The following is a 15,476-nucleotide window of genomic DNA, read 5'->3' as shown; positions in this document are numbered from 1 at the left end:
AGATAATTCGTAAAAATCCAAATAACTTCACAGATCTTCATTGTAAAGGGTATGAACACTGTTTCCCATGCTTAATGAATGAATGAACATGCACCTGTGGAACGGTCGTTAAGACACTAACAGCTTACAGACGGTAGGCAATTAAGGTCACAGTTATGAAAACTTAGGACACTAAAGAGGCCTTTCTACTGACTCTGAAAAACACCAAAAGAAAGGTGCCCAGGGTCCCTGCTCATCTGCGTGAACGTGCCTTAGGCATGCTGCAAGGAGGCATGAGGACTGCAGATGTGGTCAGGGCAATAAGTTGCAATGTCCATACTGTGAGATGCCTAAGACAGCGCTAGAGGGAGACAGGACGGACAGCTGATCGTCCTCGCAGTGGCAGACCACGTGTAACAACACCTGCACAGGATCGGTACATCCGAACATCACACCTGCGGGGACAGATAGAGGATGGCAACAACAACTGCCCGAGTTACACCAGGAAATCACAATCTCTCCATCAGTGCTCAGACTGTCCGCAATAGGCTGAGAGGGGCTGGACTGAGGGCTTGTAGGCCTGTTGTAAGGCAGGTCCTCACCAGACATCCCAGGCAACAACATCGCCTATGGGCACAAACCCACCGTCGCTGGACCAGACAGGACTGGCAAAAAGTGCTCTTCACTGACGAGTCGCGGTTTTGTCTCTCCAGGGGTGATGGTCGGATTCGCGTTTATCGTTGAAGGAATGAGCCGAGGCCTGTACTCTGGATCGGGATCGATATGGAGGTTCCGTCATGGTCTGGGGCGGTGTGTAACAGCATCATCGGGCTGAGCTTGTTATCATTGCAGGCAATCTCAACGCTGTGCGTTACAGGGACGACATCCTCCTCCCTCATGTGGTACCCTTCCTGCAGGCTCATCCTGACATGACCTTCCAGCATGACAATGCCACCAGCCATACTGCTCGTTCTGTGTGTGATTTCCTGCAAGACAGGAATGTCAGTGTTCTGCCATGGCCAGCGAAGAGCCCGGATCTCAATACCATTGAGCACGTCTGGGACCTGTTGGATCGGAGGATACCCAGAAATGTCCGGGAAATTGCAGGTGCTTTGGTGGAAGAGTGGGGTAACATCTCACAGCAAGAACTGGAAAATCTGATGCAGTCCATGAGGAGGAGATGCACTGCAGTACTTAATGCAGCTGGTGGTGTCACGCCCTGGTCTTAGTATTTTGTGTTTATATATTTATTTGGTCAGGCCAGGGTGTGACATGGGGTTATTTTGTGTTGTGTTGTGGTATTGGGGGTTTTAGTAGGTATTGGGATTGTGGCTGAGTAGGGGTGTCTAGCATAGTCTATGGCTGCCTGAGGTTCTCAATCAGAGTCAGGTGATTCTCGTTGTCTCTGATTGGGAACCATATTTAGGTAGCCTGGGTTTCACTGTGTGTTTGTGGGTGATTGTTCCTGTCTTAGTGTTTTGTATTTCACCAGATAGGCTGTTTCGGTTTTCATTATTTCATTTTGTTAGTTTTGTAGTTTCTGCATGTATAGGTTTTCCTTCATTAAAATATATCATGAATCATCATCACGCTGCATTTTGGTCCGATCCTTGTTCTACCTCTTCGTCAGAGGAGGAGATAGAAGAGAGCCGTTACAGAATCACCCACCACAACTGGACCAAGCAGCGTGGTAACAGGCAACAGCGGCAGCAGGAGCAGCGCGACAAGAATTTCTGGACTTGGGAGGAAATCCTCGACGGGAGAGGACCCTGGGCTAAACCAGGGGAATGTAGCCGCACCAAGGTGCAGCGAGAGAGGGACTGGACATGGGAAGACGAACTGGACGGTGAAGGACCCTGGGATCAGCCTGGAGAATATCGCCGCCCCAAAGAAGAACTGGAGGCGGCGAGAGCCGAGAGGCGCTGGTATGAGGAGAAGCAACAGCTGCAGCAGGAGCAACAATATCGGGACTACACTACTTGGGAGGAAATAGACAGGTGGGCTGTCGACCCAGAGAAAGTGCCGGAGCCCGCCTGGGATTCGCTGGAGCAGTGCGAAGCAGGCTATAGGAGAATGGAGTTGAAGAGAAAAGCATGGCGGCGCAGAGGGAAACCCGAAAGTCAGCCCCAAAAATGTATTGGGGGCTCAGGGAGAGAGTGGCAGAGTCAGGAGTCAGACCTGAGCCAACTCTCCCTGTTTATCGTGAGGAGCTAAGGAGGAGACCAGAACCAGAGCCGGTGTTGGAGGTGAGCGAAGCAGAGACTGTGAAGGAGTTAATGGGGAAATTGGAGGAGAGAGTAATGAGGGAGTTGCTAGTTTGGTGCTTTAGGTACGATATTCGTCCGACGGAGCGAGTCAGGGATTTGATGGCACCTGGGTCAGCGCTCCATACTCGTCCTGAGGTGCGTGTTAGTCGGCTGGTGAAAATTGTGCCAGCCTCACGCACTAGGCCTCCTGTGTACCTACCTAGCCTTGCACGTCCTGTGCCAGTCCTGCTCTCAGGCTCTCCAGTACACCTTCACGGTCCGGTCCATCCAGTGCCACCTCCACACACCAGTCCTCCGGTGGCAGCTCCCCGCACCAGGCTTCCTGTGCATGTCCTCTACCCAGTGCCAGCACCACGCACCAGGCCTTCAGTGCACCTCGCCTGTTTAGCGCCTCCGGAGCCTCCCGCCTGTTCAGCGCAGCCAGAGCCTTCCTCCTCTACAGCGCTGCCGGAGCCTCCCGCCTGTTTAGCGCTGCCAGAGCCTTTCTCCTCTCTAGCGCTGCCGGAGCCTCCCGCCTGTTCAGCGCAGCCAGAGCCTTCCTCCTCTACAGCGCTGCCGGAGCCTCCCGCCTGTTCAGTGCAGCCAGAGCCTTCATCCTCTACAGCGCTGCCGGAGCCTCCCGCCTGTTCAGCGCTGCCAGAGCCTTCCTCCTCTCCTGCGCTGCCGGAGTCTCCCGCATGTTCAGCGCTGCCAGAGCCTTCCTCCTCTACAGCGCTGCTGGAGTCTCCTGCCTGTTCAGCGCAGCCAGAGCTGCCAGCCTGCATGGAGCAGCCTGAGCTGCCAGTCTGCATGGAGCAGCCAGAGCTGCCAGGCTACATGGAGCAGCCAGAGCTGCCAGTCTGCATGGAGCAGCCAGAGCTGCCAGTCTGCATGGAGCAGCCAGAGCTGTCAGTCTGCATGGAGCAGCCAGAGCTGTCAGTCTGCATGGAGCAGCCAGAGCTGTCAGTCTGCATGGAGCAGCCAGAGCTGTCAGTCTGCATGGAGCAGCCAGAGCTGTCAGTCTGCATGGAGCCAGAGCTGCCAGTCTGCATGGAGCTGCCAGTCTGCATAGAGCAGCCAGAGCTGTCAGTCTGCATGGAGCAGCCAGAGCAGCCAGATCTGCCAGTCAGCCAGACTCTTCCAGATCTGCCAGTCAGCCAGACTCTTCCAGATCTGCCAGTCAGCCAGACTCTTCCAGATCTGCCAGTCAGCCAGACTCTTCCAGATCCGCCAGCCAGCCAGGATCTGCCGGAGCAAACTAGATCCCCTGCTGAGTCCCTGAGCTGCCCCTCAGTGCCCCCTCAGAGCTTCCCCCCGTCAGTCCCCGAGCTTCCCCTCAGTCCGAGCTTCCCCTCAGTCCCGAGCTTCTACCTCAGTCCCGAGCTTCTACCTCAGTCCCGAGCTGCCCCTCAGTCCAGTGGGGTCCTTGGTGAGGGTTATTAGGCCTAGGTCGGCGGCGAGGGTCGCCAATCAAAGGACACGTTACAGGGGGACTAAGACTTGGTTGGAGTGGGGTCCACGTCCCGAGCCGGAGCCGCCACCGTGGACAGACGCCCACCCGGACCCTCCCCTATGGGTTTCAGTGTGCGGCCGGGAGTCCGCACCTTGGGGGGGGGTTCTGTCACGCCCTGGTCTTAGTATTTTGTGTTTATATATTTATTTGGTCAGGCCAGGGTGTGACATGGGGTTATTTTGTGTTGTGTTGTGGTATTGGGGGTTTTAGTAGGTATTGGGATTGTGGCTGAGTAGGGGGGTCTAGCATAGTCTATGGCTGCCTGAGGTTCTCAATCAGAGTCAGGTGATTCTCGTTGTGTCTGATTGGGAACCATATTTAGGTAGCCTGGGTTTCACTGTGTGTTTGTGGGTGATTGTTCCTGTCTTAGTGTTTTGTATTGCACCAGATAGGCTGTTTCGGTTTTCATTATTTCATTTCGTTAGTTTTGTAGTTTCTGCATGTATAGGTTTTCCTTCATTAAAATATATCATGAATCATCATCACGCTGCATTTTGGTCCGATCCTTGTTCTACCTCTTCGTCAGAGGAGGAGATAGAAGAGAGCCGTTACAGGTGGCCACACCAGATACTGACTGTTACTTTTGATTTTGACCCCCCCCTTTGTTCAGGGACACATTATTCCATTTATGTTAGTCACAAGTCTGTGGATCTTGTTCAGTTTATGTCTCAGTTGTTGAATGTTATGTTCATACAAATAGTTACATGTTAAATTAGCTGAAAATAAACACAGTTGACAGTGAGAGGAGGTTTCTTCTTTTTGCTGAGTTTATATAGGGGCAGGTAATCAAGAAGGTGATGGAGTCCAGGTTAGTGTCATAATGCGCTGATGCTCGTAACGATGGTGACAGGTGTGCGCCATAACGAGCAGCCTGGTGACCTAGAGGCCGGAGAGTGAGCACGCGTGACACATAGGCCTCATTCCCCCCTGTCTGAGATATCTACTGCAGCCCCTTTTACTTTTGATACTTAAGTATATTTAAAAACAGATACACAGTAAAAGTAGTATTTTACTGGGTGACTTTCACTTTTACTTGAGTCATTTTCTATTAAGGTATCTTTACTTTTACTCAAGTATTACCATTTGGGTACTTTTTTCACCTGAGAGGACAGGCTTGGCTCCATCCAGGAAGTACCTGTAAGGTGCGTAGTCCTACCTGTATGTGTAAGGGCCGACCTGAGAGACGATAGGCTTGGCTCCATACAGGAAGTACCTGTTAGGTGCGTAGTCCTACCTGTATGTGTAAGGGCCGACCTGAGAGACGATAGGCTTGGCTCCATCCAGGAAGTACCTGTTAGGTGCGTAGTTCTACCTGTATGTGTAAGGGCCGACCTGAGAGGACAGGCTTGGCTCCATCCAGGAAGTACCTGTTAGGTGCGTAGTCCTACCTGTATATGTAAGGGCCGACCTGAGAGACGATAGGCTTGGCTCCATACAGGAAGTACCTGTTAGGTGCGTAGTCCTACCTGTATGTGTAAGGGCCGACCTGAGAGAGGACAGGCTTGGCTCCATCCAGGAAGTACCTGTTAGGTGCGTAGGCCTACCTGTATGTGTAAGGGCCGACCTGAGAGGACAGGCTTGGCTCCATCCAGGAAGTACCTGTAAGGTGCGTAGTCCTACCTGTATATGTAAGGGCCGACCTGAGAGACGATAGGCTTGGCTCCATCCAGGAAGTACCTGTTAGGTGCGTAGTCCTACCTGTATGTGTAAAGGCCGACCTGAGAGACGATAGGCTTGGCTCCATACAGGAAGTACCTGTTAGGTGCGTAGTCCTACCTGTATGTGTAAGGGCCGACCTGAGAGAGGACAGGCTTGGCTCCATCCAGGAAGTACCTGTAAGGTGCGTAGTCCTACCTGTATATGTAAGGGCCGACCTGAGAGACGATAGGCTTGGCTCCATCCAGGAAGTACCTGTTAGGTGCGTAGTCCTACCTGTATGTGTAAGGGCCGACCTGAGAGACGATAGGCTTGGCTCCATACAGGAAGTACCTGTTAGGTGCGTAGTCCTAAATGTATGTGTAAGGGCCGACCTGAGAGAGGATAGGCTTGGCTCCATCCAGGAAGTACCTGTTAGGTGCGTAGTTCTACCTGTATGTGTAAGGGCCGACCTGAGAGACGATAGGCTTGGCTCCATACAGGAAGTACATGTTAGGTGCGTAGTCCTACCTGTATGTGTAAGGGCCGACCTGAGAGACGATAGGCTTCGCTCCAACCAGGAACTCATCTGGGTTGGTAACGTTGAAGAAGAAGTATTGCATGAAGACGGGAGGAGGAGGGTTTTTCCATGTCTCAAACACACGACTACCCTCTGTCAGAGTTATCTCCTAGAAACAGAACCACATCAGTTAGTATTCTCTTCACCTTGTCGCCCCCCCACCCCCACCGCCAATTTATAGACAGATGCTGGACAGAGATGCTGGTGGATGACATTAGTGTTCTTTATGATATCATTCAGGTTGATTAGAATTGTTTGGTTGATCAGGTTTCGGTTCTAAATTCCATTTCTCTTGATCTCGGACACCAGAACCAAATCTTGTGTGTGCTCGGCATTTACAAGAGACATTCACTCAAAAAGAATACTATAGAAAATAGTGAATGAGGGTTTAGGATTGCATGCAATTAATTCTCACAGGAGAACAAAAACATGCCTGCCTGGGGAGTTGGGGATGTGGGATGGAGGGGGGGGTGGATAGAGGGAGAGGGAAGGATTGGGGGGCTACCATAAGGCGTAGATGAATAGGAAAGACCCACTCTTTGTCTATGGCAAGGCTCTCCAACCCTGTTGAGACAATAACTGTGTGTGTGTGTGTGTGTGTGTGTGTGTGTGTGTGTGTGTGTGTGTAGAGACTGATCATGTGATTGATTAGTGAGTTTATTGGCCACCCGTTATTCATGGCACTGATCTTCATGATCAGAACACATTCCTCAGGGCTGAGCACATAGAGAGAGAGAGAGAGAGAGAGAGAGAGAGAGAGAGAGAGAGAGAGAGAGAGAGAGAGAGGGGAGAGAGAGAGCGAGAGAGAGAGAGAGAGAGAGAGAGAGAGAGAGAAAGAGAGGGAGAGAGAGAGAGAGAAGGGGTGGGGAGAAAGAGGGACAAAGACCCCAAGCACAGGGACAAAGACCCAAGCCACCAGGGGGCCTGAGGAAGGGGTGGCGTGTGAGGGGTTAAGAGATCAGTCTCTCAGCCTCTCCAACGACAAAATGTCCAGCTGAGTAGCTTGGGACAATGTGCCTGTCATCTTAAATAGAAGGAGAACAGAGACTGGAGACCTCCAGCGTGGAAGATGAGAAGTTAACTCTCCACCTATAGCATACCAGCATGCTTACACTTTTGTTATTTCTAAACCACTTTCCACAACAACAAAGACACAGCATTTGCAGGGGCAGGAGGAAACATTGAGGCGTTGATGTTTTCATTTGCGAGGACATACTTATTCTACACAGGCACGTTGCTAGAGGTTGAAACCAAGGTTGTTCATATCATACGCCAGTCCTGCTGCTACACAGCCGTCTCTAAAGTGTTGGAAGGCATTGTTCTGGTCTGGCCAAGGTCACCTCTGGTGACACTTTACTACAGTGACCCAGATAGAAGTAGTGGAGTTGCAAAACACTTCAGGCCTGCATTCCAAATGGATCCCTATTCCCTATGTAGTACATTACTTTTGACCAGATGCCCTATGGATGCACTGGTCCCTATGAGCGCCGGTCAAAAGTAATGTACTACATAGGGTATAGGGATCCATTTGGAATGCAGACCAGCTCTCACTGTTACCCAATAAGCCTGCCTGCCATGCTCTGAGGCTTACCACACAAAGAGGGCCTGCTGCTGAGTTCTGTGGTTTCAGTAATGAGCTTGACTCTGTCCCAAATAGCAAACTATTCCCTTGACAGTGGGCTATGGTCAAATGTAGTACACTATACAGTATAAGGGATAGGATGCCATTTGAGAGACAACCCTCTGTCCTGCCATGAGGTGATGTGAGAAATGGTCTGACTCTGCTATGCCGAGAGGTCAGAGACAATAACAAAAGTGTGTGTGTGTGTGTGTGTGTGTGTATACATGTGTGTGTGTGTGTGTGTGTGTGTGTGTGTGTGTGTGTGTGTGTGTGTGTGTGTGTGTATACATGTGTGTGTGTGTGTGTGTGTGTGTGTGTGTGTGTGTGTGTGTGTGTGTGTATACATGTGTGTGTGTGTGTGTGTGTGTGTGTGTGTATACATGTGTACATGTGTGTGTGTGTGTGTGTGTGTGTGTGTGTGTATACATGTGTGTGTGTGTATACATGTGTGTGTGTGTGTGTGTGTGTGTGTGTGTGTGTGTGTGTGTGTGTGTGTTTGTGCACCTGTTGAATGTTTTCCAGCATGTTGTCATGGCTATCACTCACCTTATCTTAACCCACGCCAACAGATAAAGAGGATGAAATGACGCCAAGTTACTACCTGGTTACAACCAAGTTACTACCTGGTTACTACCTGGTTACAACCTGGTTACTACCTGGTTACTACCTGGTTACAACCAAGTTACTACCTGGTTACAACCAAGTTACTACCTGGTTACTACCTGGTTACAACCAAGTTACTACCTGGTTACAACCAAGTTACTACCTGGTTACTACCTGGTTACAACCAAGTTACTACCTGGTTACTACCTGGTTACAACCAAGTTACTACCTGGTTACAACCAAGTTACTACCTGGTTACTACCTGGTTGCAACCTGGTTACTACCTGGTTACAACCTGGTTACTACCTGGTTACTACCTGGTTACAACCAAGTTACTACCTGGTTACAACCAAGTTACTACCTGGTTACTACCTGGTTACAACCAAGTTACTACCTGGTTACAACCAAGTTACTACCTGGTACTACCTGGTTACTACCAGCTCTGGTTGTAAACTAACTAGTTTTAATTATGTTTCCACCAGTTTTGCACGCTGAGAATAATCTTGTGTTAATCTATATTCTACACATTTAGGGCCAGTTTCCCGGAACACACACTAAGCCTAGTCCTGGACTACAAAGCAAGCTCAACAGAGAATCTCCATTGAAAGTCCTTTTTAGTCCAAGACTATGCTTATCTGTGTCCAGGAAACTGGCCCTGAAAGTTGGTATTACTATATGATTAACAACTATCTATATATATACAGTTACACTTCCCACAATAAGTTGGGTGAATTTTGACCCATTCCTCCTGACAGAGCTGGTGTAACTGAGTCAGGTTTGTAGGACTCCTTGCTCGCACACGCTTTTTCAGTTCTGCCCACACATTTTCTATAGGTTTGAGGTCAGGGCTTTGTGATGGCCACTCCAATACTTTGACTTTGTTGTCCTTAAGCCATTTTGCCACAACTTTGGAAGTATGCTTGGGGTCAATGTCCATTTGGAAGACCCATTTGCGACCAAGCTTAACTTCCTGACTGATGTCTTGAAATGTTGCTTCAATATATCCACATAATTTTCCGTCCTCATGATGCCATCAGGGGTTTGGAAATTGCTCAAAATGATGAACCAGACTTGTGGAGGTTTACAATTTTGTTTCTGAGGTCTTGGCTGATTTCTTGTCATTTTCCCATGATGTCAAGCAAAGCTGCACTGAGTTTGAAGGTAGGCCTTGAAATACATCCACAGGTACACCTCCAATTCACTCAAATGATGTCAATTAGCCTATCAGAAGCTTCTAAAGCCATGACATAATTTTCTGGAATTTTCCAAGCTGTTTAAAAACACAGTCAACTTAGTGTATGTAAACTTCTGACCCACTGGAATTGTGATACAGTGAATTATAAGTGAAATAATCTGTCTGGAAACAATTGTTGGAAATATTACTTGTGCCATGCACAAAGTAGATGTCCTAACCGACTTGCCAAAACTATAGTTTGTTAACAAGATATTTGTGGAGTGGTTGAAAAACGTTTTAATGACTCCAACCTAAGTGTATGTAAACTTCCGACTTAAACTGTATATATATATATATATATATATATATATATATATATATGTGTCTATCTATCTATCTATCTATTTAAATATACAGTAAAAAAGTATTTAGTCAGCCACCAATTGTGCAAGTTCTCCCACTTAAAAAGATGAGAGAGGCCTGTAATTTTCATCATAGGTACCCTTCAACTATGACAGACACAATGAGAAAAAAAATCCAGAAAATCACATTGTAGGATTTTCTATGAATTTATTTGCAAATTATGGTGGAAAACAAACTTTGCATGTCCACTCTTCTTCAAGACAATGTGTCTTTATAACATTTTCTGTGTAAATAGTTGAAAGTTGTTGTCATTGTGCATAGAGTTGTACGGTTTGTTTAACGTTGCGATAATTGTTTTTTTGGGGGGGTTTGACAGACATTTTAAATCATGAGATATGAGTCTCAGTGTCAATTCTGTTACCATGGAATTGCCCGCTTCACTTTATGGCCACATCAACCCTGATGCGAGGAATGGCCTTGTCACTGTAATGGCAGACAACTCATTCAAATCAAGTTGACTCAGGGTCTTTCATCAGTTCAAACCCCATGTTAGGTAATACGTGTCCAACAAATGGGACAAGGGTGCCACAAAGTTACAAGATACACTGTCTGCATTCCAAATAGCACCCTATTCCCTTTATAGTGCACTTTTAGTGCATAAACAGGGCTCTGGTCAAAAGTAGGGAATAGGATGCCATTTGGGATGAAACCACGTTTAATAAGTAACCTAATTAAACAAATACTAAAACTAGGCTAAATAAAGATCAGTTGTTTCAACATCTATATTTTGTAAGATACTGTCATGACATATACGTCCTGATTTGTGTGTTATATTTTTGGACTGGGTCAGTCACATCAGGATTGTCTGTGTGTGTGTGTGTCTCTATGTATGTATGTATGTGTGTGTGTGTGTGTGTGTGTGTGTGTGTGTGTGTGTGTGTGTCTCTGTGTATGTGTGTGTGTGTGTGTGTGTGTGTGTATGTGTGTGTGTGTGTGTCTCTATGTATGTGTGTCTGTGTGTCTCTATGTATGTGTGTGTGTGTGTGTCTGTGTGTCTCTATGTATGTGTGTGTGTGTGTGTGTGTGTGTGTGTCTCTGTGTGTGTGTGTGTGTGTGTGTGTGTGTGTGTGTGTGTGTGTGTGTGTGTCTCTGTGTGTGTGTGTGTGTGTGTGTGTGTGTGTGTGTGTGTGTCTCTAATGTATGTGTGTGTGTGTGTGTGTGTCTCTATGTATGTGTGTGTGTGTGTGTGTGTGTCTATGTGTGTGTGTGTGTGTGTGTGTGTCTCTATGTATGTGTGTGTGTGTGTGTGTGTGTGTGTGTGTGTGTGTGTGTGTGTGTGTGCTTCTGTGTCTCACAACAGGATAGTGAGGGAAGGACCTTTGTTTGCCTGGCTGGCATTTATTCTTAATTATCAATATTTATATAGTTACTGGCTAAAGCGTTTGTATAGGGAGCCATGAGAAAACATGTAACCCAGAGGAAGACTAAACACTACTGACTCGGTCTGCTCAGAAGACAGTTTGGCAATACTGTTTCCCAAATAGCACCCTATTCCCTACATAGTTCACTACTTTTGACCAGGGCTCCATAGGGAATAGGGTGCCATTTGGGAAATATCCCAAGCAGTGGTGGAAAAAGTTTTTACTCATACTTAAGTAACAGTAAAGATACCTTAATAGAAAATGACTCAACTAAAAGTAAAAGTCACCCAGTAAAATTATACTTGAGTAAAAGTGTAAAAGTATTTGGTTTATCAAAAGTAAAAGTATAAATCACTTCAAATTCCTTATATTAAGTGTGTGAATTTGACTATTTTCTGTCCTGCTAAGCATTCAAAATGTAATGAGTACTTTTGGGTGTCAAGGAAAATGTATGGAGTATTAAGTACAATATTTTCTTTAGGAATGTAGTGAAGTAAAAGTAGTAAAAAAAATATAAATAGTAAAGTACAGATACCTAAAAAAATGACTTTAAAGTATTTTTTACTTAAGTACTTTACACCACTGATCCCAAGTCTGTTCTACTGGTGTGTTTATGGAAAGACAGATGCACCTAGGATGGCATGTCATGATGTCAGGGTGGCACAACCGTTACCAGTTAGTCACATCTGGTTTATTTCATGCTTGTCTCGCAATTGGCGGACTACTAAGTCCTAGAACCCTTGTCTGTGGCCTCATTGGCTGACTCCTGAGATCTAGAACCCTTGTCTGTGGCCTCATTGGCTGACTCTTGAGATCTAGAACCCTGGGGAGCACTACTTCATCACCACTCCAGATAATGTGGGTTATGGGTCGGTTTGTTTGAGCAACTTGGCCTAGGTCGTTGAAAGAGCTCGTGGAACATGGGGTGAAAGGTCAGGTTACTTTGAGTGGAAGCATATCAGGCCACCGGACTGTATTCTGGACTGTATTCTGGACTGTATTATCTGACTGTATTCTGGACTGTATTAGCTGACTGTATTATCTGACTGTATTAGCTGACTGTATTCTGGACTGTGTTGTCTGACTGTATTCTGGACTGTATTAGCTTACTGTATTCTGGACTGTATTAGCTGACTGTATTCTGGACTGTGTTGTCTGACTGTATTGTGGACTGTATTAACTGACTCTATTCTGGACTGTATTAGCTGACTGTATTATCTGACTGTATTCTGGACTGTGTTATGTATTCTGGACTGTATTGGCTTACTGTATTCTGGACTGTATTAGCCTACTGTATTCTGTACTGTATTATCTGACTGTATTCTGGACTGTATTGTCTGACTGAATTCTGTACTGTATTCTGTACTGTATTAGCTGACTGTATTATCTGACTGTATTCTGGACTGTATTGTCTGACTGAATTCTGTACTGTATTCTGTACTGTATTAGCTGACTGTATTATCTGACTGTATTCTGGACTGTGTTATCTGACTGTATTCTGGACTGTATTAGCTTACTGTATTCTGGACTTTATTAGCTTACTGTATTCTGGACTGTATTATCTGACTATATTCTGGACTGTGTTATCTGACTGTATTCTGAACTGTATTCTGGACTGTATTCTGGACTGTATTATCCGACTGTATTCTGGACTGTATTATCTGACTGTATTCTGGACTGCATTATCTGACTGTATTCTGGACTGTATTAGAATGTATTCTGGATTGTATTATCTGACTCTATTCTGGATTGTATTATCTGACTGTATTATCTGTACTGTATTCTGGACTGTATTCTGAACTGTATTATCTGACTGTATTATCTGACTGTATTATGGACTGTATTCTGGACTGTATTGTCTGACTGTATTCTGGACTGTATTCTATTAGCTTACTGTATTCTGGACTGTATTAGCTTACTGTATTCTGGACTGTATTATCTGACTATATTCTGGACTGTGTTATCTGACTGTATTAGAATGTATTCTGGATTGTATTAGCTTGCTGTATTCTGGACTGTATTATCTGACTATATTCTGGACTGTATTATCTGACTATATTCTGGACTGTATTATCTGACTATATTCTGGACTGTGTTATCTGACTGTATTATCTGACTGTATTATCTGACTGTATTATCTGACTGTATTCTGGACTGTATTAGCTGACTGTATTATCTGACTGTATTAGCTGACTGTATTCTGGACTGTGTTATCTGACTGTATTCTGGACTGTATTAGCTTACTGTATTCTGGACTGTATTAGCTTACTGTATTCTGGACTGTATTAGCTTACTGTATTCTGGACTGTATTGTCTGACTGAATTCTGTACTGTATTCTGTACTGTATTAGCTGACTGTATTATCTGACTGTATTCTGGACTGTGTTATCTGACTGTATTCTGGACTGTATTAGCTTACTGTATTCTGGACTTTATTAGCTTACTGTATTCTGGACTGTATTATCTGACTATATTCTGGACTGTGTTATCTGACTGTATTCTGAACTGTATTCTGGACTGTATTCTGGACTGTATTATCCGACTGTATTCTGGACTGTATTATCTGACTGTATTCTGGACTGTATTATCTGACTGTATTCTGGACTGTATTAGAATGTATTCTGGATTGTATTATCTGACTCTATTCTGGATTGTATTATCTGACTGTATTATCGTACTGTATTCTGGACTGTATTCTGAACTGTATTATCTGACTGTATTATCTGACTGTATTATGGACTGTATTCTGGACTGTATTGTCTGACTGTATTCTGGACTGTATTCTATTAGCTTACTGTATTCTGGACTGTATTAGCTTACTGTATTCTGGACTGTATTATCTGACTATATTCTGGACTGTGTTATCTGACTGTATTAGAATGTATTCTGGATTGTATTAGCTTGCTGTATTCTGGACTGTATTATCTGACTATATTCTGGACTGTATTATCTGACTATATTCTGGACTGTGTTATCTGACTGTATTATCTGACTGTATTATCTGACTGTATTATCTGACTGTATTCTGGACTGTATTAGCTGACTGTATTATCTGACTGTATTAGCTGACTGTATTCTGGACTGTATTATCTGACTGCACAACGCATCACCGGGGGCAAACTACCTGCCCTCCAGGACACCTACACCACCCGATGCTACAGGAAGGCCATAAAGATCATCAAGGACATCAACCACCCGAGCCACTGCCTGTTCACCCCGCTGCCATCCAGAAGGCGAGGTCAGTACAGGTGCATCAAAGCTGGGACCGAGAGACTGAAAAACAGCTTCTATCTCAAGGCCATCAGACTGTTAAACAGCCACCACTAACATTGAGTGGCTACTGCCAGTCAATGACACTGACTCTACTCCAGCCACTTTAATCATGGGAATTGATGGGAAATGATGTAAATATATCACTAGCCACTTTAAACAATGCTACCTTATATAATGTTACTTACCCTGGTTCATCTGCATATTGATACTGTACTCTATATCATCGACTGCATATGTAATACTGTATCACTAGCCACTTTAACTATGCCACTGGTTTACATACTTATCTCATATGTATATACTGTACTCGATATCATCTACTGCATCTTGCCTATGCTGCTCTGTACCATCACTCATTCATATATCCTTATGTACATATTCTTTATCCCCTTACACTGTGTATGACAGTAGTTTTTTTTGGAATTGTTAGTTAGATTACTTGCTCGTTATTACTGCATTGTTGGAACTAGAAGCACAAGCATTTCGCTACACTCGCATTAACATCTGCTAACCATGTGTATGTGACAAATAAAATTTGATTTGATTTGATTTGATTTGACTGTATTCTGGACTGTAATCTGGACTGTATTATCTGACTGTATTCTGGACTGTATTATCTGACTGTATTCTGGACTGTATTGTCTGACTGTATTCTGGACTGTATTCTATTAGCTTACTGTATTCTGGACTGTATTATCTGACTGTATTCTGGACTGTATTGTCTGACTGTATTCTGTACTGTATTAGCTGACTGTATTATCTGACTGTATTCTGGACTGTGTTATCTGACTGTATTCTGGACTGTATTAGCTTACTGTATTCTGGACTGTATTATCTGACTATATTCTGGACTGTGTTATCTGACTGTATTCTGGACTGTATTATCCGACTGTATTAGAATGTATTCTGGATTGTATTATCTGACTGTATTCTGGATTGTATTCTGGACTGTATTATCTGACTGTATTATCTGACTGTATTAGCTGACTGTATTCTGGACTGTATTGTCTGACTGTATTCTGTACTGTATTATCTGACTGTATTGTGGACTGTATTATCTGACTGTAT

General features: G+C 45.1%; 1 protein-coding gene across 3 annotated transcripts in view; it reads right to left on the bottom strand.

Moving 5' to 3' along the window:
* Positions 1–15,476, bottom strand: part of LOC112257329 (lysosome membrane protein 2) — a 66,276-nt gene that overhangs the window by 41,207 nt on the left and 9,593 nt on the right. For all 3 annotated transcript variants that reach the window (XR_006084002.1, XR_006084003.1, XM_042326439.1), the window contains exon 2: positions 5,905–6,062. Coding sequence is in view for 1 of the 3 variants with exons in the window: in XM_042326439.1 (XP_042182373.1) it covers positions 5,905–6,062 (158 nt within the window). In the remaining 2 variants the exon portion in view is untranslated. The remainder of the gene's footprint in view (positions 1–5,904; positions 6,063–15,476) is intronic.

The sequence above is a fragment of the Oncorhynchus tshawytscha genome, linkage group LG09 (assembly GCF_018296145.1).
Source record: "Oncorhynchus tshawytscha isolate Ot180627B linkage group LG09, Otsh_v2.0, whole genome shotgun sequence".
Lineage (NCBI taxonomy): Eukaryota > Metazoa > Chordata > Actinopteri > Salmoniformes > Salmonidae > Oncorhynchus > Oncorhynchus tshawytscha.
The sequence above is the reverse complement of the archived record's forward strand: the minus strand, read 5'-3'. Positions and strand labels throughout refer to the sequence as shown.